Source organism: Bos grunniens, chromosome 4 (assembly GCF_055505025.1).
Source record: "Bos grunniens cultivar Pamir isolate PY7600 chromosome 4, Bosgru_T2T1.0, whole genome shotgun sequence".
NCBI lineage: Eukaryota > Metazoa > Chordata > Mammalia > Artiodactyla > Bovidae > Bos > Bos grunniens.
The window spans coordinates 68,542,093-68,567,253 of NC_141168.1; the positions used below are offsets into that span (position 1 = coordinate 68,542,093).

A 25,161-nucleotide genomic window follows, 5' to 3' on the forward strand; every position below is an offset into this window, starting at 1 on the left:
CTATGAAGCTCTTTCCTGAGTATTCCAGACATCTCCTAAAATCAAGTTAAATTTTTACTTGGGGAAAATTGGACCTATGGGAGGTCATCTTCATGAGGTAAACTTCTCCTTTTGTCCTATATTTCTCAATGAGAAACACAAACACACAAAATGAGAATTACAGTCCTAAGGGCAGAACTCTAGTGCAGGCAGATAACTCCTGAAGTGTATGTTGGAAGAGATTATGCTGGCCAATAATCCCTTTTCCCTGAGAGGAGGTGCATTTTGGTGCCAGAATGATATGTAACCTTACTTAGAATTTCCCAGAGGTTCAAGTGTGTTTTCCAGTAGCTTAAATTAAACTCTCTTGTTATTTTAAAATCATCTCAGCAGGGGAGGAATAAATTGGGAGATTGGATCTGACATATATACACTACTATGTGTAAAATAGATAACTAATAAGGACCTATTGTATAACACAGGGAACTCTACTCAATAATCTGTAATGACCTGTATGGGAAAAAAATCAAAAAATAGTGGATATATGTATATGTATAACTGATTCACTTTGTTGTATAGCAGAAACTAATACAATACTGTAAATCAAGTATACTCCAAGAAAAATTTTTTTGAAAAGTATATCATCTCAAACTTTTCCCCACTAAATAGAACCTCTCACATTGCGTGATAATGCTTGTGTTCACTGGACAGTAATAGTTACTTTTATCACATATGTGCCAAAAGTGGAAGGAAGGAAAAAAAGTTTTTTTAAGTTTAATCATATTAGCATTATTACATGATGTGCACACATAAGTGGCATCTCTGTTAGACTCTGTAAAATTATATTTGTATGTATCTTTGATGTATTTAGTTTTTATTTAACAAGCAAACAAAACCCTCCTCTGGAAGCTCTTTCCATCACTTGTCTTCACAGATCACCAAGATCCCGCTGAATGGCCTGGGCTGTGAACATTTCCAGTCCTGCAGTCAGTGCCTCTCAGCCCCTTCCTTTGTGCAATGTGGCTGGTGCCATGATAAATGTGTGCGATTGGAGGAATGCTCCAGTGGAACGTGGACTCAAGAGACCTGTCTGCCAACAATCTACAAGGTAGGAGTCTCTGTCAACTGTCGTATGTGTTTTGTTTTGGAAAGCATAAATCCCATGGATTAAAAAATTCAAAATCAAAGTGTTCATTTGTCTGTGAGGCATCAGCCCAAGCACCACCTCCCTCCCTCCAGGTTCTCCCTTTAGGGTGTCTTTGGGCACAAGCCCCTGGACCCTGAACTTGAAGTGCGTGCTTCACACTCTCCTTAGGCAGTTGCTCTCCCTTAGCAGATGTGTGAATAGAAGAGTAGTGGCTAGAGAGCAACACTGCTCCGCATTTCCTCACACTGGGACCTGTTCCCTTCTGACCTGTCCATTCTGATTCCTCACCAGCTACTTTATCTACCAGGTGCCCAGACATAAGCCTCCATCATACATAGGGATCTAGTCATCATAACACAGAACCCTAACCTGGACCATGCAAGCTAGAGGTCCAAGCCATGCTGGAGCAGGCAAACGGGGTTTTGTTCTTTCCAAAGCATAGATGGTGGCTGTCTCATCATTGATGAGAGTAGAGGTTACTTCTCAGGGCAAGTTGGGAGGCAAGTGGATGGTGGACACATAGGTAGCTGTGTGCCTTCTCTCAAAGTTCATGGAAGAGAAGTAAAGACACAGCTGATAACCTCACTAACTTCTATACTCTGCAAGCCAATTCATTCTTTAATTCATTCCAGAAACATTTACTGAGTGCCTACCACGCAGCTGTCTCCCTTCTAGACACTGGGGGGACATATTCCCAAACAAGACAAAAGTACCTCCTGCTCTTAGAAAACTGAGCTTCTAGCAGTGCACTTCAGCCATGATATTGTAGACACAGTCTCTCTCTGTTGCCTTGTTTGCTTAAGCATGTATTTGGTGCTCTGAAAATCTCCATGGCAATTTGTAAAAATTTCTTTCTTGATTCAAACACATTTTGCTTGAAGCTACTAACCTGGTAAGGACTCAGTGTGTGTTTTCTCTGCCTGCATGTGGAACAGTTGGACTTCGGTAATAATAAATGATGCATGTGAAAGAATCGAGTTAAAGATCTTGGTCGGTCGCCTGGTTCAAGCCCAAGTAAACAGAGTGTGCAAGTTAGAACAGGATCTGCCCCCAAGCACATGGCTGTTTTCATTTAGCTATGGTTTGAGCAAAGATTTGTACTGGGTGACTGGGTTTTAAACCAAATCATTTTCTGTTAGGTGTGACACAATTATTAAGCCTCAGCTTGATCAGCTAGAGAATAAACGAGAAGATATTACAACAAATTTAAATCTATAGTGTTTATGCACTTTTTGTTTGTGTGTTTAATACACTTTTAAAACCACATGCAGTTTTATACTTTTAAAAACACATAGCTTTGGCAGTTTGAGACACCAGGAATCTGAATGCAGCTATTCCATGAAAGGCATGGGGAGTGTGTGTGTGTGTGTGTGTGTGTGTGTGCATGTATGCGTATGCAATTAAATCACAACAATTTCATTTCAAAAACAACCAACCTGCTGTTTTAAATAAAAAGCAGGTTGAAAACCTGTACAAATGAAACATCTAATTTTGACCAGTTTACCACCTTTTGTTATTAATATTTATGAAAGCTACATTAAAATGGTTAAAAACAGTAAATATTTTAGAATTTTCTGGAACTAGACTCTCTCATAATGTTTGAATCTCCCCTCTTCCACCTTCCCTAACTCCAGCACTCTAACTGGAAATTTTTAAAAGGTTGGGTCGTATCACGCACAATTCACTGAGGCTTGGGCTGTACAGTTAGAAAGAAAGTAGTGCAGCTGAGTCCATAAATCCCTTTTGGTTCATAGTTGTTAGGAAGATTTCATGCTGCACTAGAGCATGACATTTAGCATTCTTACTGCAAAGAATAAGACAGATTATTCATCTTTTTCTTATCTGTCTTAAATGCTGCAGGCACAAAACCCAGCTAATATGTAGAGTTTCACTTTCCTATAAATGTAAGTCACCCTGCTTTTCAAGGTACATGATGTTCAGTGGCTGAGATTCTCTGCAGTCCCACGTATGAAATATTTCAGGAGTGCAAGCCCATTATTTTGTTTCAAGCATGTTATCTGATCTTGTACTTAAAGAGCAATGAAAATGCTTCAGAAAAGAAAGAGCACTTTCCAATATATTCTGAATTTATTAGGATAAAATTGTCATATCTTGTAGGATTAGAGTTCAGTCCCGTGAGACAGTAAAACAGTTTATTAATTGATCAGAAGACTCAGATAAGAAGCAGCAGTGATATCTTATGAGGGACATGAGATATTTTATCTCTTTTCTGCAGTACACTGCCACCAATATATTTGTGACATTTACTGAAGAGACAGATTTTAATTTTCCAAGGTTGTTGTTGTTATTTTAATTTTCTCATGTATTATCCTGATGGGTTTTGAAAACATGATCATTTAAATCATTTTCACCTGTTTAAGGACAATAGCTATTTTTGTGGCTATTTCTACCCTATCCAGACCCAGCCTCTGTGGCTTTATGCCGTACACTCATTTCCTTCTCACAGAGTTTCTCTACCCTCAGGATAACACAGTTTGCCAGCCCATTGTTGGTTCTGTCCCAGGGTGTGTAGTCCAAGACTGTGTCTTTCCTTTTCCCCCGGAAGAGTGAACGTTACCCCGTAAGCTAAGGCAGAATAGCTCAGTTGCCTGCCTCTAATTTTCAGCCAGGAGAGAAAAGCTAAGAAAAGCTGGCCTTTCAAATCCTGATGATCTCACAGAGGTTTTATATTAATAGCACCCAAATCTGTTGCCAGCACACCAATTGACCAACTCTCAGTGTCTTTTCTGAAATCATCACACAATCCCTTTGTCTTCTATAGAAAGTGATGATGAACGTGGAGTGACAGACTTCAGTTTTTACATAGAAAGGGGAGATCTAGGCAGTGGGATCGGGCCAACATCAGCCTTAGGCAGCTGTTTTCAGTGGGGAAGACTCCTCATTAAAAGAGGAAATAACAGCTGTGTGCCTGCCTCAGGCTGAAGAGAGCCCTGGAGGGTTAGATGTCTTTTTCTCTCCTACTGAATTTCTAACATAATAATAAACAGATTTTTTTTCTAGCAATTCTCATTGGCTAGACATGGACGAGGTAAATTTTCATGAAAGGCACAACTGTACAATGGATTTCATGGGTAAAGTAGCTATATAAAGGCATTAGGCTAAGACTTTTACAGGGGTTTGACAACAAGGGTATGACATTGGTTTGTGGTTATTTACTTGGGAGGGATGGTAACATTTGCAGATTTGAATTTTGCTAAAAGCTCTTCTAAAGTGTAAAAGAATCACTTTTACACTTTCACTAACTAGTCTTCAGCAAATGCCCTTACTGATTTTTGAGTTGCCTGTATAGCAGTGCTATGTTTTCCCACCATTGTACTTTACAGCACAATTTACAATATGTCCCCCCAAAAGAGTATTTCCTTTCTCAATTGTCACAAAGCTGCTGAGGAGAAGCTTATTTTTAACATAGAAATTTGTTTTGTTTTAATAGTTTTAGCCTAAAAATAGTTGTCTTGTAGACTTCATAAGAGCCTAGTGCTATCTTATATCACAGTTGCCAAATTTTTATTAACGAATTTGTTTTACTTTTAATACACCAAAGATAAGCCTGCAATAATAAAAGGAACCTATTATTATGTAATACTGAGCCTGAAGTAAATAAGTCAATCCTAGAAATGAAATATACAATGATGCCAAAAGAAATAATTAGAAACATTGCTATAATACAGATCACACTTGAGGCCCTCTCCAATTCTGTTTTTATCTATTTCTAACAGAATATGTTGACTATATTAAATGTTACATCATTTTTAGCTTGTTAACTAACCAGCTGGTATATATCAAATAGTGACTATATTTAAAGGAAAAAAATGGTAGTTAGTAATAAATGTGAATTAAGAATAAGTAATTATTAAGTAAAATAAGTTCACTTATTCATTTATTGATGCCTGGCACATAGCAGATGATTTATAAATAAATAGTGAATGAATAGGGGCGTCCCTGGTGGCTCAGTGGTAAAGAATCTGGCCTGCAATGCAGGATAGCCAGGTTCGATCCCTGGGTTGGGAAGATCCCCTGGAGGACGGCATGGCAACCCACTCCAGTACTCTTGCCTAGGGAATCCCATGGACAGAGGAGCCATGCAGGCCACAGTCCATAGGGTCGCACAGAGTCAGACACGACTAAAGTGGCTAAGCAGCAGCAGCAGCAGTGAATGAATGAATGGCATATATGTATTAAATACCATATACGTGACTGATATTCTGAAAGCTGTTAAATGCAACTGTGAAAACACTGGGTACAGAAAGAAGTATTTTTACTGCATGACTTTCTCCTCTGGGTGGGGAATACCATAGCAACAATATGCGTGTAGCATATACCCAGCTGGTACTCAGAACAAGGCATATATTGGTGCTTGGCTTCTAGGACCCATGAAGGAGTTTTCATCAGAGTTCAATCTGGAGGCCCAGATTATATAAGCATATAAAAGTATGGGTTATATAAAATGTAAAATTTGGGCCCAAAGTGTGTCTACTTCATCCCAAAAAGGCCTTTCATCCCCACCTAGGCTGAATTTGGCCTCTTTCTCATCTCTAAATCTTCTGAAAACAACTTGTTTCATCAACCTGACAGATAGTTTTAATGTTTGTTCCAGATACTCTGAGATTTGTGTCCCTTTTTCCTTCAGTGAAAATTCAATTTTTTTAGATAATGGGAGAAGGAAGGATTTCAGATTCTTTGAGGATACGTATTTTGTCTGTTTGTTTTCCACACATATGAAAGATAATAATGTACTCGCTCTTTTTAAGTTCTATATTGTCCTTATAGGTTTTTCCAACTAGTGCCCCCCTTGAAGGAGGGACAACACTGACTGTTTGTGGCTGGGACTTTGGATTCAAGAGGAATAATAAATTTGATTTGAAGAAAACCAGAGTTCTCCTTGGCAATGAGAGCTGCACCTTAACCTTAACTGAGAGCACAACAAACATGTAAGGACCTAAAAACACTTGGCCAGGGTGTGGCTGGAAAACAGGTTTTAGTTTTGAATGAATACTTGTAAAACTTGCCCCAAAAGTCCATCTCTTGAGTTAAAAAATGTCTTGGTCCACCACTCCCCTTGTGGATTTATTTTGTTTTTAAAACTATTTACTCACCAGGACTAAGGAGGGAGAAAGTGACATTACTCAGATGAAGAAAAGAAAAATCTAGCATCTGGGAATTTTTCAACCATTTTTGTAACAACTCGAGAAATTGTCTGGGTAGATTTGAAAGTGTAGCACTGGCTGGAGTTGGTCCATCTAAAGTCTTCAATAGGGAGACTCTTTCCAACAGTTTTTTCTATAAAAATCAGAGAAGAGCTCAATATGGACCCTCTTTTCTAAATTCACTTTCTGAATCTCAGAAATAGTGAAGCGGCTGTATCACACTTTTGAGACTCCTTGTTTTTGATGAGTTTATATTTAGCTGATCTTTATTGACACTGTAATGGAAAGTTAAAGCGTTAGTCACTCAGTCGTATCCGACTCTTTTCGACCCCATGGTCTGTCCATGGAATTCTGCAAGCAAGAATACTGGAATGGTTTGCCAGAAAGGAGTGTATCTCATGTAGTCTTTCTCAAATCTCAGGAAATAGCAATGTTATCCCTATTTTACAAAGTGGTAACTGAAGTTCAGAAAGATAGATTAGTAGAGGTAATTCAGAGAGTAAAAGCTGAACAGGCCTTCAAACTCAGCTCTCTTGATCCAAGACCTGTGCCTGTTCTACTATATCCTACTTGTAACTTATATAAGATCTGAATCCCATAATGAACAGAGAACCCAGAAATTTTTAGTATGTAGTAACAATAACCAAACATTTGACGTTTTATAGTTTGACCTATTCTTTCAAGTGGTTATTTTATACCTACTAGAATTCCTTCCAGGGTTATGCAAAGATCTAAATCTACTCATCTTATTTTACTGAGGCCAAAACATCAATTAATGTCATACTTGTTTAGCTTAATGGCAAAAAAATTCATTCAAGAAATCCCCCTTGTAAGTTCTTGCTCATTGCTTATAAATTAGAGCCCATAAAAGTGAGACACAATTCATCCTCATTTTTAAAAGTTTCTTAATAAAGCAAATTATACTTTTTAGGATTATAATAATATTATTAATTTAAAAGTAATTTTGTGGAAAGCCTATTTTTATTTTATCATTATCGTTATTAAATAAATGTGTATAACCACAAAAAGGCATCTTTTGACATACTTTGAAGAGGAGATTTCTCCTTAGTTGTAATCAGCGCATTGTTTCGTATGCTATCAAAATACCATTTCTATAAGTATGCCAAACATTATGCCTACAATTGTAGAGGATTAGACTGAGATTATTATGAACTTTTCGATTGGTGAGTTCTACATCGATGATGTTTAACATTTCCTGTTTGGTCTGTATGAATAATACAAGACAGTCAATATAAAGTTTAGCATAATAGTACAGAAATAGAGCTATACAATTTTCAGTCTTGATGCTTACTTGGAAACTCTGCTTGCTATTTAGAGTAGTCAGCTCACTATTTGGAGATAATAACTCTTAATATAAAACACCAAGCCAGAAAATGCCTTTGGACTTATATAAAACTTCGCTTTTTCAGGTTGAAATGCACAGTTGGTCCTGCAATGAATGAACATTTCAATATGTCCATAGTTATTTCAAACAGCCGTGGGTCAGTAGAGTATAGTGCGTTTTCCTATGTGGTAAGTCTGGGCATTCATTTTCTCATGAACTAGGATATTTAATTATTACTTAATCTACTTAGAGTTATAAAATTGACAGGTTATTTTATTTTGTTTTTATCTCTTATTCAGGATCCTATAATAACAAGTATTTCTCCAAATTATGGTCCAAAAACTGGTGGCACTTTACTTACATTAACTGGAAAGCACCTAAACAGTGGAAATTCAAGACACATTTCAATTGGTGGAAAAACATGTACTTTAAAAAGGTGTTGTAGTTTATCTTTTGTTTCATCAGTCAAGTTGGATTAATATTTGTGCCTAACAAATCAAGAAAATATTGTTATTTTGTGGCAAAAAGACAAGAGGTTTATTATTTACTGTCCTAACCTTTAAAAACTTCTTCCTTCCCGAATCCGTCTACTCCTTTTTGCTGTTTTTCCTACCCTTCCCTTATGGTTTATTAATTCCACTTGTAAGTTTGTCTTCCCATCCACCTTCTTTATTGTTATACTTAGTATCCCACCTATGCTATAAGCTGTGAGGTTCTGTTAATTGACAATAAACATTTCCATCAAGATTTACAATTAGATCAGATCACTTTGGGGTGGTGAGAGCCATGAGGGAGACTAGGTTAGGAAGTTACGTTTCTGCTTCTTAAGAGATGGGAAAGCTTAAATCAAGTACCAAAACTTTAAAAATTGCTTAAAATCCCAAATAGTTTTAAGTCGGATGGCTTGCCTACAACAAAGCTAAGTCTGGGATCTAGTCAAATGCAAACACCCCACATTAAAAAGAGCTTTTTTCCCCCTAGAAATTCCCATTTAGGTGCTATTGACTGATGTCCTTTTTGACTTATGGATATAATTCTAATATATGTGTGTCTTATTAATGAAGATCCATTTTCTTAATTTTTTGTTCAGTGTTTCACATAGTATTCTCGAATGTTATACCCCAGCCCAAAGTGCTCCAACTGAGTTTTCTGTTAAGTTGAAAATTGACTTAGCCAACCGAGAGGTGAACAGCTTCATTTACCGGGAAGACCCCATTGTCTATGAAATACATCCCACCAAATCTTTTATTAGGTAAGTTAAAGTTTCTGATGGGTATAAGAAAATAATGAACTTGAGGGTGATTGGCTGCCAAATAGTCAAAAGGAAGATAGTTTTATTTCTGGATTTGATACTATTGCATTTCTTTTGAAGGATACCTTTCCAATTCAGGAGTGAAAACTACAGTCAGGTTCTGAGTACAATTTGACTTTATCAATGCTAGTTCATGCCATTTTATCCTAATCTAAATAGATTTCGTTAAAACAATTTAACTGAACATCATAGTATTTAAGCACTTATATTATGTACATTTTAATTCTTTACTAACCTTAGTGCCTAAAAGTGGAATCACCTTTTTCTGTCCATTTTACAGTGTATTTTTCCTTACCTAATTTACACACAGCTTTTCCCTATACCAGTGTGTTAATCACTCAGTCCTGTCCGACTCTTTGTGATCCCATGGACTATAGCTTGCCAGGGTTCCTCTGTCCATGGAATTTTCCAGGCAAGAATACTGGATTGGGTTGCCATTCCCTTCTCTGTGAGATATTCCTGCCCCAGGGATCGAATCCAGGTCTCCCACATTGCAGGCAGATTCTTTACTGTCTGAGCCAATACCAGACTCCCTCCAAATCAGTATCTCATTGGACCCATTTCAGTCTGCCTTATTTCTGTTATTTCAATCAGTCTAGCAACAGTAGTTAAATTCATTTTTCCTTGTATTTTTTTCAGACAGGAAAAAATATTTCTTTTGTGTGTTTGGTGAATAAAAAGAAATTCATTCCTTCAGCTTATGAAATAATGAATTTTTTAAATATTTCCAGGTTAAATAAGTTATTTCCAAAGAAAATTTACCACTGAACTTTCATTTGACTTCAGTTGTGGCTGTAACTTGTAGTTACTACATGTGATTTAATTTCATTTCTCTCTTAAAATACTTGATAGAGAAAGAACCTCTCATAGCTATTTTTCTATTTTATTTTGCTCCCAGTGGTGGGAGTACAATAACAGGTGTTGGAAAAAACCTGAATTCAGTTAGTGTCCTAAGGATGGTAATAAATGTGCATGAAGCCGGAAGGAACTTTACGGTGGTAAGTCCTCTACGTGATAGTTGTGCTTAGAACTCTGCATCTCTGCCTCTACTGCCAGCTTTCAGGGTACCAGAGACATTTCAGTTTTGCCTTTAATGTCTGCTATTTGTCTTACTTGCATGTAGTCAATAGGATTTTTTTAATTCAACAACTAAAAATATCTAGTCTCAGGCTAACATAAAACACACTCACACATAATGTTTAGACACAAATAATGATTATCAACTTGAGGCAGTGTTTTTTAAAAAACAGTCAGTACAAATGCAAACTACATCATCCCTGTCTTAGTCTGTTCAGGGTTCTATAACAAAAATACCGTAGACTGAGTGGCTTACACAGCAAACATTTATTTTTTCTCACAGTTCTCAAGGTTGGGAAGTCCAAGACCAGGGTGCCAGCAGATCTGGCTTTCTGAGGAGGGCCCACTTCCTGGTTTGTAGCTGATTATGTTCTCATTGTATCCTCACATGGAGGGGAAAGAAAGAGTAAGCAAGCTCTCTTGTGTCTCCTCTTATGAGGGTGTTAATTCCATCATGAGAACTTCACTCTCATGACCTACTTACCTCCCAAAGGCCCCATCTCCAAATACCATCATGTGAGGGATTAGAGTTCCAAATATGAATTTGAGGAGGATGCAAACATTCAAACCAAAACATTTCCCTATCCTCCTTTTTATAATGCCCCATAGAACATCAACCTTTTTGGTCTAATAAAACCCCTGGGTAAAGCCTTTAATCTTGCCAAAGCATCCATGTCTTCCTAAGTGGTACGGTGTTTTCTTTCATATCCCTTCTTAACCATGCCTCTTGTCCTTTTGTTAGCATGTTATCAAATAATGAAAAAGAACATTAAAATACTTATGTCCTAGAGTGGGTATGATGTGTAACACTTCTTCACCTTTTTTCTTTTATTTGCAAGGTCCATCAGAATTTATCTGAATTCCTTCTTAAATTGACCTATTTTGTGCTCTGACAGTTTTGGGTCACATTGAAGTGGCAGTTTTACTTCAGACTTTAGGAAGTTTGGAGTTATTTTGAAGATTATATATTTTGTTGTTTTTCTCTGATATAAAATACCCATAATCTAGTCAGACTTGTACACGCAACTTAGGAAAGTTCTAAGTGCCCCCTCTCAGGCAGGGTCTTGATTGGGGAGGTAATAGATTGAATTACAGCACTTCCTTTTAGATTCCCATCCAATATTTCTTGAAGGCTAAGGCCGCAGTGTGCTTTAATTACAAAAACCAATTTGGGGCTAAAAATGTCAAGCCAAATCACCAAACAATAAGGTCATCTCAAATAAGATTTTTCTTGACCTTCTCAATCAGCCACATTGCATCACCTCTAAAGAGTATTATTAGATTTTTATAATATTCCTGAGAGATTATACTCTAGGGAGTCCCCATATGAAGTAGAGAGCTTTGAAACCAATCCCTGCACATGGCCACAAACAAAGTTAGAATACCACCACTATTAATTTAAAGGACATCAGTTCTCCACAACCAGGCATAGCAATTTTTCATTAACCAATAAAAATAACAATAACCCCCTTTGGTGTTGGCATGCAACTTTTTAAAGTAGAAGTCTGAGAAATTATTAGTTTATCTAATTCACACTGAGGTTACATTATTAAAATCATGCCTAAGATTTCTTCCCTCTGCCTCACCAACATTATGATGACATGTGACATCATTCATTCATTTGTAATATGTAGTTTTTAAAAACCTCCTAGGTGTGACAAAGAAGATTGAAACAACAGTAGAAGATTAGAATCTTATCTGTTTGCATATCTGGAAATGTAAAATTTGTTATTTTAGCCACAAAGATATTAAATAGAACAATGGATTCAATTTGGACAGGAATGAAAAATTCAGTGGGTCTATTTGACTATTGTTTGCAAAAAAATCTCATAAAGAGACCCGTGTTCTTTCCATATTCCCTGATTCTTGTAGAATCTGAAGCTGACCATGATGAATTGAAGCCATTCATTATTTAACAGATGAAAACTCTTGGTCAGGTCTGATTTAGATTTACTGATCCAGCCAGAGTAAATTTCCAGTCTAACAAATTCAGATCTTTTAAAATAAAAATATTGATCACCTTCTTAACAAAATGCATATTAATTTGTTAACATACATTATGCCCCAGAAGCCAGAAGTTTGTTAATTTTCAAATTTCTTGTTACATAGAAAATTATTGTAATAGCAGTAAAGTTGTTCCTTTCCTTTTTTCAAGATCATAGGATAGCTTTTAGCATTGTAATATGAATTTGATACAAAACTAAGTAATATTTTATACATATTATGTCTGTATATCATTTTTCTTTATCTGCATATAGCACACATTTTTCAATAAAGAACAATTTTTTAATTATTTTTAAAAGAAAATATCAAATATCCAGTTTTGTTTGTGCTTTTTCTGTATATCCTGAGTATTTTTCTATTGTGGACATAAGTAATTGTTTTATCTCCAACTCTACTTGTCAAAGAAAAGGAAATCTAAGGGATGTTGTTGCTTGTTTGTCTTTTCCTTGGAGGGAAAAATGCAACCATTTAACCTTAAATGCATCACTTTGTGTTGCTGGTTTCGTCTAAGCACAATCAAGAGGAAACCACATTTTCCAAACTTCTATAAATCAGAATTACAAAGGGGAAAATTTTTAATGAAAGATGAAAGGACATGAAATAATGATAGCAGAACCTTTGTAAAATAGGATAGGAAAAGTTTGACCAATGTAGAATACAGAGTGAACAAAAAACCACACAGCATGGGAGTCATGTGAATTTTAGAGCCAGTGGTCTAGGATTTATGTTCTTTACTTTGCTACTCAGAGCTTTGTGACCTGGTCTGATGATATCAGCTCAAAAAGCTCTAGCACCTACCTCATAGGATTATTGTGAGAATTAAATGACACCAGCCTTGTAAAATATTTTGCACAGAACCTGGCACTCAGTAATTGATAGCTTAAAACACACTAATAAGATGATCTTGCTACATAATTAATTACAGTGTGAACCACATGGTGCTTGGCAGTTGACAAAGCACTTTACCTTGTAGTATTCCACACTGTGAATAACATTTTAATGTTAATTTCTAAATGAGGCAACTGAGTTTCCAAGTGAGGGCTTTGCCCTAATTCTTAAAGGTTGGTTTAAAGCTAAGATGCGAACAGGACTTAAATTGTACAAAGTTCAGCTTCCCACTCTGCAATAGCTGTTTCATAAGCAGCCACCCTCCTGGTGACTCCTGTCTTCTTAAGGAAGGTAAAGTGACAGAGGAACGAGACAGCTTCAGATAGAATAGCTTACATCTTCCCAGCAAGTGAAGCTTTGTAGCTCCTTTAAGGCTGGATTGTTTAGATAATCTTACATCCGTCGTTTCCAGAAATGTGTTCTTCAATATTAGTGAGTTAAATGGAGATTTTTTTTCATATAATGTATATTTTCAATTGATTGAAACAGTGAAATGTGAAAGTTGCTGTTGATGATGTCAAGCTGTGTTCTGTTTACAGTGAATAATTGGTGTCTTACTATAGGCATGTCAACATCGCTCTAATTCAGAGATAATCTGCTGTACAACTCCTTCAATAGAACAGCTGAACCTACAACTCCCCCTGAAAACCAAAGCCTTTTTCATGTTAGATGGGATCCATTCCAAATACTTTGATCTCATTTATGTACATAATCCTGTGTTTAAGCCTTTTGAAAAGCCAGTGATGATCTCAGTAGGCAATGAAAATGTACTGGAAATTAAGGTAAGAAATGCTTAAAATGCTCTCTTAAATCATCAACTTGCACTTAATTGACTTCATAGCTATGTGAATAAAATTGTTGTGCTTGGTCATTATCTTATATTACATTAGCTAATATCTAAGTTCTGAAAAGCAAATCTTTTGACATAGGACTAAAAGGTATGCATAATCATGGACTGCTTTTTAATGAAGCATTTAAAAATTCTTTCTTAATGTATATAATAAAGAGTAGTAAATGTAGGACACAAATCCTTTAAGTAAGTTGCCTGTGATTTATTCTTCTGCCGATGTTACTTACATATTTCCCTGGACACCTAAATGTGCTCATTACAACATAAAAGGTAAAAGTCATAAAAGTAAAGACATCAACTGTAATTCTGTACTTCCTTCTAATACTTGGAATTTTGCATTTGGGTGTGGTCACCTCTAAGCTGATTTATAAATGAAGCTGAATTTCCTCTACCTCAGGAATATATAAGCCTCTAAATATAATTTAATTGGACAATAACAAATCACCTTTTCTAAACCAGCCTGTTGCAAATAAAGAACACCAAAACCCCAGAGAGGTTACATGGTTTGACAAGTGATCAGATTGAGGCAGAACAAAGACTAGAATACAACTCTTTTATGTTGCTTCAGTCATTTTTACCTCAAATAGTAATAAAAGAGGCAATATGATCAAAACTTTAATTATCTATAGTCTCAGTCTCTAGAAACAGCAAAATATTTATATTTCAACATGATGTTTTAGACATGCAGTATTTTTCCCCAAGAGATAGCCTGAATGCAAATATGAGCAAACACAAAGTAATAGGGTAGTCCTTGTTTAGATGTAATATAAATTCCCATAGATCATCTCCCTATAAGTAAGAGTATGTTTTTACTAAAATTGTTCTGCTTTTTCAACAAGACTTTGTCTACAGCCAAACCCATGTACACATTCACACTCATACAAGTTTACTAACCTCCCAATTGTGTTTTGCACAATAATTAAGCAAGCCCAGCATGAAATTAAATGGAAGCCTGCTTCAGTGAACAGCATGTTTACCATAGCAAAGTTCTTTCATCTGCTTCTTTAATTAGTTTTAGAAAGGGAAAAAGAGCTTTTATCACTTTTTTTTTTCAATAAAATTAATCTAGTGTGACCTTTTGCTTTCAACAATTACTGTGTTTGCCATTTCAAAGATTCCATTTGGTTTTTCTTGATGAAAACAAAGGTTTATTTGCAAATACTTCTACACCCAGATAAATTCTATTTTTCTGTTCCTGTATCTGTCATGGAAGGATTAGAGAATAATGGTTCTTTATCTACCCTTTCTAATAGTCTTACAAGGAGGAGAAAACTCCTTTTTCTATAAATTACATACCCATTATTCAATGTCCTACAAAATTGTTGGACCAAGAAAAATATGATTTGACATCATCCTCAGCCTTTAATGCTATTCCCAACCTGGCCCAAGAGGTCTCTGGAAATAGACACAAGAGACTTTCTTTTCTTGTCTATATACAGAATGACTCTTTTCTCTAACAATGGTCTATCCCCTGTCATGTCACAGAGTGGCAATCTGGGGAAAATAGGAACAGTTTAGGGGGACTATTTTGGGAGTGTCATGATTTAGTCATCTCCCATATTTTATGTATATGTAAGAGAAAATCTAAGCTATACGAGAATCTTTGTGTCACAGCAGTTTAACCCTTTATCAGTTTCTAAAGTTGACCATATTAAAACCTCTGCCTCTCTGAAATAAGGAACATAAAGCAAGAGAAGAGAAAAGGTCTCTTCTGGACAAACAGTAAACTGTTTTTAGCAAAAGAAAGGGTGCTATTTTATTTCATGTTGTTCATGTTCAATTACCATTCAAAACATGAATGTGAAATATATTTGTGTTCCATCAGTGAAAGCACCATGGAGAGAATTGTATTTAGAGTGAGATTTGCTTCTTTTTGCCAGGAAGAGTTTTGTGCTGCTTAAGCAGCCATGCATATAAGAATTATTTGGCTAAAAAGAGATTGTGATAGTTTCCAGCCCTAGTTGTGAGAATTGCCTTAGTCAGTATTTAGCCCAGTGATTACACCATGGCCAAGAGGGTCAGTCAAGTTTGGATCAAGAGAACATAATAGAGACTAAGTATCGGTCTTCCTCAGCATGAATCAGAAACTCCATAATGTGTGTGGTAGTTTGTATCGAAGGCTTAGGCACCAGTGTGGACAGTGGTCATCAGAAATAAACATCTTTTTGGGAGTACACATGAAGGCACAGTGTTCATGTCAGCAACAGCTCACGTTTTTGTGAAATTTTAGTTAACACAGTACTTTGACAAATATTGTTTCATTAGAGATTCATGTGGACATATGAGGTTGGGAGGTCAGTGATGATTATCCCCCTTTGCTGCTGCTGCTGCTAAGTCACTTCAGTAGTGTCCCCCTTTATAGATAAGTAAACAGAGGTTTAGAAAGATTAGATAGTTTGTCTTGGGTCACGTAGGGAGCAAACAGTATAACTTGGGCTCACAATCAAATTTCTTGATTCCATATTTGGTCTTCTTTCTATGGCACCCCACTCCAGTACTCTTGCCTGGAAAATCCCATGGATGGAGGAGCCTGGTAGGTTGCGGTCCATGGGGTCGTTAAGAGTCGGACACGACTGAGCGACTTCACTTTCATGTTTCACTTTTATGCATTAGAGAAGGAAATGGCAACCCACTCCAGTGTTCTTGCCTGGAGAATCCCAGGGACGGGGGAGCCTGGTGGGCTGCCATCTACGGGGTCGCACAGAGTCGGACCATGACTGAAGTGACTCAGCAGCAGCAGCTACTACATTACAAAGCTTTGCATATTAACTTTCATTTAATGTATACCAAAATACCTTTTATAATAGGGAAATTTTCTATCATGTGGTATGTAGATGTCCATGCAATCCTTTAAGTAAAATAGCTCTAAACTCTTTACAAATACCTGAAAGTCAATTCTGATGAAAAGAAACCCGATATTTCCTAATTATCCTATTATATGACTTTTTATTCATATTTTGTGGAAACTAGAGAAACACAGTATTTAATGCTGGAACTAGAACTGCCTGACACTGCCCTGGGGCTATATCATATTCCAGAGCATATTGATATACATGGTAATAGAGATGCTTCAGAAATTCAGTTTGGAGAAGTTGATTAAAACATGAAAAGGAGCAGGAAGATCAGCTAAGTCAAGGAACAGGAACTTGGGCTATGATACTAGGAAGGAGCCTAAGAACAAAGCTCAGGTAGAGCTCACTCAGATGGAGGTCTGTGTCAGTGTCTTGGCATTAGAAGGATTTAGAAGGGAGAGTCGTTCGCTAAGTCCACTTCCTGCCCAGAGCTACCAGATTTTGTCTTCCTCCCACTTCTGGCTGATGTACCTGGAATTACAGGCCCAAAACCCATTCACAACCACTGTGAGGCCAGTTCTGTCTACAACAGGGTAGAAATGAAGGGCTCTTTTCTTAGAAGTCACTTGGCCCAGTGTCAAGACCTATTCTTATTGATTGTTTTCATAAGCTGACACTTAATCCTTGAACAATATAAGTTGAACTGCTCAGGTCCAACTTACATGCAGGTTTTTTTCAATAAATACATACTACAGTCCTATGTGATCCTGCATTGAAAGAATCCATGGTTTCAGAACCTCAGATACAGAGGGCTGACTGTGAAATTATGTGTGGATTTTCAAATACACAGGGATCAGCACCCATAACCCCCATGTTATTCAGGGGTCAACTGTTTTTCTTTGTGCTATACACTTTAATATGCATTCTGAGGTAGGGGAAGCCATATTCCAGGGCTTATAGACAGCACCTGTGGTATCCTACTGACCCAAGTAGCCAGTGAAGAAGCCAGTTTAATTTTGGTTCCCCCAGTTTTTCTCAAATGACCTGGGAACTTTTCTCCCCAAATGCCTGTTAATGTCCAGTGCACTTAGTTTTGAAGCTTCCCATCAAGGTTCTTTGCCCTAATTCCCAAGCTGAGGAGGCTCATATTCTCTCGGTAAAGTGTAAATGTCCCTCTACCACCACCTCACTGATTTTTCTGCTGCCAGCCTCCCTGAACCATGGCTGAGTCCTACTGCCATCCCCCTACATGGCCTTAGCTGACTTGCCCAGATTCAATATTGTGACCACCTGGACACGTGAAAACTTGTAAGATCCCTTGTGTAATGATATTATTTTTCAAGTCCTGCTTCTACTCCTATCTACTTTGTTCTTTAACCAGCTCAGACATGGGTTCCCAGGCCTGAGTCCTAGGTAGAAACATGTCATACCTGGCCAGAGTTGCAGAGGAAAGGGCAAGAGACTTACTAATATGACACATTAGGAGTAATAGTTTTTTGACTTTAAAAATGTATTCATTTTAACATTGCAGTGAGAAAAAGCAACTCTTACTCATCGTTATATTCTCAGTAACTAGCGTTTTGTCTGACTCTTTGAGACCCTATGGACTGTAGCCCACCAGGCTCCTCTGTCCATGGGTTTCTCCAGGCGAGAATACTGGAATGGGTTGCCATTTCCTTCTCCAGGGGATCTTCCTGACCCAGGGATCAAACCCGCATCTCCTGCAGCCCCTGCAGTGCAGGCGGATTCTTTACCACAGGGCCACCGGGGAAGCCTAATTTTGTATCAAATGGAATTGACTTGCTTCAAGACCAAGTCTCTTCTTGAACCTTAGTTCTCAATGTGTAAAGCAGTAATGACAATAATCTCTACCTCAGGAAAGTGTCTTTACAGGATAAAATGAGATAATTACAACTCTAGATTGCTCTATATATGTAAGGGATTGAAGACCAGAAATCTCCTTTTATATTGCTTTATTTAAAAACCTATTGGACTTCCCTGGTGTTCCAGTGGCTAAGACTTTACATTCCCAGCAGAAGGCCTAGGTTCAATCCCTGATCAGGGAACTAGATCCCATGTGCTACCACTGAAGAGTTTGAATGCCACAACTAAAGATGTCGCATGCCAGAACTAAGACTGGCACAGCCAAATAAATAAAAACAAAAAAACCTTATATATAATGACTGAAAGGTCAACGAATCCAACTTTGTTCTACTATTTATATTATACTATTTAATAATAGTTAATATTAAATAATAAAAAGTAAATAAAATTTCTAAACATATACATTTTTTTCCATAGCTTGATAAAGCTATGTTTTTTTTAAATGACAAAAACTAGCCTATACCTTCTTTTTTTCCTCCTGATTCAATCCTCTCTGTTATATAGTAGTGGACTTCCAGTATCACATTTTCTGTATCTTGGATTGTAGACTTTTAAAATAATCACTATTCATACAAAGCTGATAGTAATTTCTAACATAAGAAACTAATCATTGTGCATTTCTTAGGAGGCACAAATGAGAAAGTTTTGTTGTTCAGCTTTGTCATCTGTTTTTGTTTTGGAGATGCTTTTATGCAACATCCTAGGCAACCCTGAGCCTAAAGGAGTACTGGAAATGTAGATGCAGTATGTTCATCCCTTCCCCCAGCCTTCATCATTATCTAAGCTGGCAAGACACGTTTTAGTCATTCCCTCATAAATCAAGCCCTCCAGCTCTTTAATCTCTTTCCTTTGTCATTTCCTGAATTCCCTCCAATATGTGGTCCAGGGCTGTCCTCCTCAGTCCTAACCAACAAGTTGTCATTTGAAGCCGCAAGGTGACCTGTTAGATTTATGTGCTTCTGCATGGACTTGCCCTGTGTGGCTGACCTGGTTCAATGGAGTACGCATACTGCCTCTGGAAGTATCGTAAGGATAGAGTTTGTCTATATCAATTTTTTTTTAAACTTCAAATTCATGTTAGAAAGAAGAATTTTCTTCTAACTTTTTTTCCCAGGATATCTTACCTAGCACTCTTTCGAGATCTATATGAGGCAATGTAAGACTAGTTTGTCAGGTATTAAAGATCATGTAAAATAAAGTGGAAAACAAGGTAGCAGTACTATAGTTGTTACTGGCTGCTCTTTGTCCCTCAGAAAAATACAATTATGTTTTGATATCTTTCTCCTCTGACTAATGGCTTTTTAATAAATACTGTAACCATACTCATTAAGTCTTCATATGAGAAATTGGACCTCTGTTTTCATTTCTTTCCCAAGGGTAATTATTGGTTTCTTAAACAAAACAGTGATATTTTAAATGCATAATGGTGACTTCATTTAACTAAATATGTCAAATTGAATAATGTTTTTAATGTCCTCATGTAACTATATAATTGTTCAAAATAATATAATCATGCTCTCATCATAATGAGGGTCTTATGGCATCTTACAAGAATGTCTTTAAAAGTGGATTCATTTTGTATAGGATTCAACGGTCAAGAAGAATGAAAAGAAACTGCCCAACTCAAACACCAAAGAAATACATTGACTTTTATATCCATACATCAAAATCTCTGGAGATGGGACCTGGGCATCAGTATTTTATATAAAGCCCTCATTGTGATTCTAAAAGTGAAGCCAGAGCTAAGTGTCTCTGCATTAGGCAGCTCAAACTAAATCTCTAAATTATTTCCCTTTTGCCAACCATCAGTACTCCCTGAAAACATTAATAAGTTGATTATGAAAAAGACATCATTTGACCTAAGGGTATGAGTCAAGAATCTCTCCTTTTCTCTAAAATCCAATTTGATGGAAAAGCTAGATCCTATGATTCCTGACTAATTAGTACCCTGAAATGGTCACTCTCTATTTCAACCATCCAAATCCCCATGAAAATGAGTGTCAGATAATCATGTGCCTTGATAAACAACATGGCCTGTGTTTGCAGTATATTTATATTCCTTCATAATTGTTTGCATTCCTTCAAAATTGTGAAGTGTTAACTAGCTCCTTTTTTTTTTTTTTTTTCTTCTAGGGAAATGATATTGACCCTGAAGCAGTTAAAGGGGAGGTGTTAAAAGTTGGAAATAAGAGCTGTGAAAATATACACTCACACTCTGAAGCTGTTTTATGTACGGTCCCCAGTGACCTGCTGAAATTGAACAGCGAACTAAATATAGAGGTGGGATTCCTGCTTTCCTCTCATGATGTAAATAAAGATGCCAGTGTAATTATGTCACTTGCAGGCTTAAAATAAATCATTAAAGCTCATTTGTGTGTAGGCTTTAGCTCATCAGTTCAGCTTGATTCTTAATTGTTATTTTAGAAATAGTGATGTTTTTGTTGCACTGTCTCCTTCCCAAGCTTCAAAAGGTAGGTCTCAAAAGTCCTTGTTGGCTACACTCTTCTCCATCATGCCACACTCTTGCTGAAATTTGCTGTAATCCTTAGGAGGGATGAGGACACATTCAATGGTGTCTTTTCCCACCTCTCACCACCCTAGGAGGCCAGAGCCAACACAGTACTGCCAGCCACAGTGATCTCAAATGCATAGTCCCATAAATAAAAGAATGTGTATACACTGGATGAAGTGAAGTAAGAAACTATTTTATAGCAACCCTTTTCATATAAACAGCTATCTTCATTCCTTTAAAAGGCTGAGTAATATTCCACTATGTAGATATACCACATTTTGTTTACCCAAATATATGTGGTTTTTAAAGGGGTCTTGAAGTTTTCAAACAGTTATGAAATGGGAACATATAAAAAATTTAAAAATAAAAAGCTAAATCATGAGATCAGAGTTTGGAGTTCAAATGGACCATAAATCCAAAAAATCATACCGTGTTAGAGCTGGAAGGAGCATCAGAATTTCTTCTGTGTATCAAAACAAAGCAAATAAAACTACTCTGAGATTTTATTATCCCATAATAATAACATAATTATTCACTTCTTATGGGGAGTCTCCTGTGCCCTCTACCCTATCCTCTAGGACAGAATTAATGTTCTGTTGTCTCTGCTTCTTACAATATGTTCGTGCTTCTACAGTACATATCATCATGAACTATAACCATTTATTTTATTTTTTTTAATCATTTACTTTTGTGTTTGTGTCCCTTTCACACTTTAGTTCCTCGTGGTCAGAGACTGATTTTTATCTTTTTATTCCTAGTACCTAGTTATAAGCACAAACAGCTAGGCATCATGTAAGTATTTCAGTGATTAGTAGCCCCTAATTATTTGAACACTGAACAAGAATTGAAGAATGTCTTAATACTCTGGAGGCAATTATTCCACTTCTAGAACAGTAATAACCAGGTATTATTTTGAGCCTAGAGAGATTATAATTCAACTGTGTAGTGTACTTTGTACATATCATGGTTAATTTCTGACTTTTATTTGTCATTTGTAGTGGAAGCAAGCAATTTCTTCAACTGTTCTTGGAAAAGTGATAGTTCAACCAGATCAGAATTTCACAGGATTGATTGTTGGTGTTGTCTCAATATCAATAATACTCTTACTGTTACTCGGGCTTTTCCTGTGGCTGAAAAAAAGGAAGCAAATTAAAGGTGCATAATTTTTTTATTGTCTGTTTTAAAGGCGTTGCCTTAACAATACAATCATTACAGTTTAAAATTGTCATAGATTCATGTGTGTGGTCTTATGCAATCCATAAAAGCCATGAGTTCTGGTCACCGGATCAAAGTCTATTGGGACCCATGATAGCCAAGTCTTTAACGAGGTCTTTCTCTCTCTTTTAAGATCTGGGCAGTGAATTAGTTCGCTATGATGCAAGAGTACACACTCCACATTTGGATAGGCTTGTCAGTGCCCGAAGTGTAAGCCCAACTACAGAAATGGTTTCCAATGAATCTGTAGACTACCGAGCTACTTTTCCAGAAGGTATACTTCAGTTTATTTTTCTGAAAAATACCTATACATACACTTCAGTGGGTTGTGGCAGTGTTGTTTATTTTTGGTTTTGCCTTTATATTTTTATAAAAATATAAAAGAAGTAGTCACCTCTTCTTTGGCCAAAGAAGTATTTAATTTGACACAAAGTTACATGACTCTTATTTTTAAATGAACTCATATATGAGATTTTTTAGAGTCTTTAAGCTCTATTCTCACAAAAAAGTTCATTTTAAAAATCATTTGAGCAAAGGTAAGCTGTTTATCATCTCAGTGCAATGTTAAGAAACTGTGAAGCTCTCTTTAACAACCCAGGAAGAGTTAAGATACAAGACATATTTATTGAAACAGAAGTTGGTACTGCTATATTTTTTTTTACCTGCTGATCCTCAGACATTTAAATTATACCTTTAGCACTCCTTTGAAGGAGTCTCAATGAACTGTTAGCACCCAGTCTTTTATCCACAGCATCCCAGGACTTGAATTTATTTTGAGTCTTAACCAGTGTGTGCTTAGTTGCTCAGTCATGTCTGACCCTTTGTGGCCCACCAGACCCCTCTGTCCATGGGATTTCTCAGGCAAGAATATTGGAGTGGGTTGCCATTTCCTTCTCCAGGGATCTTCCCAGGGATCAAACCCAGGTCTCCTGCTTCACCATCGGAGCCACCAGGAACCCAGTTATGCTGTTTAAAAAGGAGAGTTAACATTAGGCCTAATAATTGTCAGATTAAGCACAGTATTTCACATTGTTTTATTTAAACTCTCTTGGTAAAAGCAGAATGTCTGTATTGTATCTGCTCCATTATCTTTAGAAGTTACAGGACGTGAGTCAAGTACAAGCATTTTCCTGGTTGAATATTTACCACTGGACAAATAAAATGAGTCACAGATTGTTGAAGATACTGCAGAACTTAGAAGTTGCTCATCAAAACAAGTACAAGAGCAGTGAGGCACTTAACATTTTAATTTTTTCAACACTTACTGCCTCTTACTTTTTCAAGTTTATGTTAGTTCTACAGATGCCATTAATGTCTTTTCCCACATGATTCCATTCACCTTTAAGAATCCAGGCTCTTAACAACATGGGAAAATCAAATCCAGTTTATAGTTTTGAAATGTAGACCTATTTATTATTTTTTATTCACATTTAATGGCTCAAGTTTGAGATCTTTAAAATTAACAAGTGACTCTTTTGAAGAAGTATACTTAATTTTCCTTCAGCCTCTTTGCTCACCAGACCTCTGTCATCATTGCTAAGGAACTTGAGTTTCATCCTCTTTCCTACAGTGAACCTACTCCTTGGAGACATGGAAAAGTAAAATAGGCAAAAGAAGGTTACCCAGAGAAGAATGAGGAAATGCACAGCCAGTACCTAAGAAAGAGGCACTTAGAGAGCTTCTCTCTGTGTGTGTGGTAGGGACAGCCTCTTTATGAGTCTTTTCTGCAGACTTAGAATACACTGTGTGTCAAACCAGAATCACACTGATGGTTTGTGCACATGTTTGAACTTAACGGAAAGGTCAGTACAATTTCTGTGCCAGAGAACTTTTTCTTGTGCCTCATCAAGGATTTCCCTCCACCTCTACACCTCTGAGAATTTAGAATTCTAATCTTTAGGTGCAAAAGTTTGAGAAGTGAAGGCAGAGGAACTGAGTTTATAGTTTCCATCATCTGGCTCATCTGCATTTCCCCCCTAGGAAAGGTTTGAAAATCCTGACTCTGGGATTAAAGCAACAGACACCCAGCTAGGCTCCTTCCATCGCTCATCCATCTAACATCTCAAGCACTCCCCTAATGTTCAACATCCTTTAAAGAAGGATATAGAATGCATCTGTCTCATTTCTAGCAAATGATTACTATAACTTACAATTTTCATAACTACAGGTGATCCCAAAGCTCTTCTGGAACCACTGCTGAGTTTACTGCTCTGGCCAAATTGATGTAGTACCCAAACTGTCCAGTGTGGCAAACACTAAACATGTTTAAGTGGGTTTAAGAATAATCAGAGGTACCATCAACTTTCTTTTTATGCCGCTCTCTTAAGTTCTCATTCTCCTGATCATTTGCAAGCAAACAATATTTTCTTTTGATGCTAATGAGGACCCTCCCCCCACATAGGCCTCCCTTCTCTGTGTTATATACTAATACATTTCAATACCCAACCTAGTTTATCTTCAAGTCAGTTGCTTCCAATATAACACCCTCTCCTTGACATATATGGATTCCCATTGGAAAGGGCAAAGCAACTGTTGCCTTCTCTGCCCTATTTGACATTAAGAAATGTGCTCTCAGCCCCACAATTTCCTACCTAGTAAAAGGGAACCTTGCCTGAGACTCGTTATAAAGATCAACTTACAAGGAATGTTGATGTGATCCCTTTCCAAGTGCCCTCTAAGCAATGAGGATGGCACACCAACCCAGTCCTTAGCTGCTCCCTCTAAACAAGGATAATACTAGATCTGCTGCCGCCACCACAGGATGGAAAACTTACCACAAATATGGAAAGTTTTCATTTCTAAAAGTTTAACCATTATACATGTCTAGTTGTTTGTATGTATGTGTGTGTGTGTGTGTGTATATATATATATAGAGAGAGAGAGGAAAGAGAGAGAGAGAAAGGTATATATTTCATTATATATATTTTTCTTTGACCAGGAATCCACATACATTTTGAGCAATACTAATTAATTCCATTAATAAACATTAGT

At 36.9% G+C, this 25,161-nt stretch overlaps 1 protein-coding gene across 5 annotated transcripts in view; it reads left to right on the plus strand.

The window, feature by feature from the left end:
- MET (MET proto-oncogene, receptor tyrosine kinase) overlaps positions 1 to 25,161 on the plus strand; it is a 115,085-nt gene that overhangs the window by 69,294 nt on the left and 20,630 nt on the right. For 3 of the 5 annotated variants that reach the window (XM_086396738.1, XM_086396742.1, XM_086396739.1), the window contains 10 exons: positions 914 to 1,087; positions 5,915 to 6,075; positions 7,722 to 7,824; positions 7,936 to 8,072; positions 8,727 to 8,888; positions 9,847 to 9,946; positions 13,481 to 13,699; positions 20,577 to 20,723; positions 21,954 to 22,110; positions 22,304 to 22,444. In XM_086396738.1, the coding sequence (XP_086252864.1) occupies positions 914 to 1,087; positions 5,915 to 6,075; positions 7,722 to 7,824; positions 7,936 to 8,072; positions 8,727 to 8,888; positions 9,847 to 9,946; positions 13,481 to 13,699; positions 20,577 to 20,723; positions 21,954 to 22,110; positions 22,304 to 22,444 (1,501 nt within the window). Of the gene's footprint in view, positions 1 to 913; positions 1,088 to 5,914; positions 6,076 to 7,721; positions 7,825 to 7,935; positions 8,073 to 8,726; positions 8,889 to 9,846; positions 9,947 to 13,480; positions 13,700 to 20,576; positions 20,724 to 21,953; positions 22,111 to 22,303; positions 22,445 to 24,337; positions 24,506 to 25,161 lie in introns of those variants that run through there. The other 2 variants (XM_086396743.1, XM_086396741.1) reach the window with 2 other exon arrangements.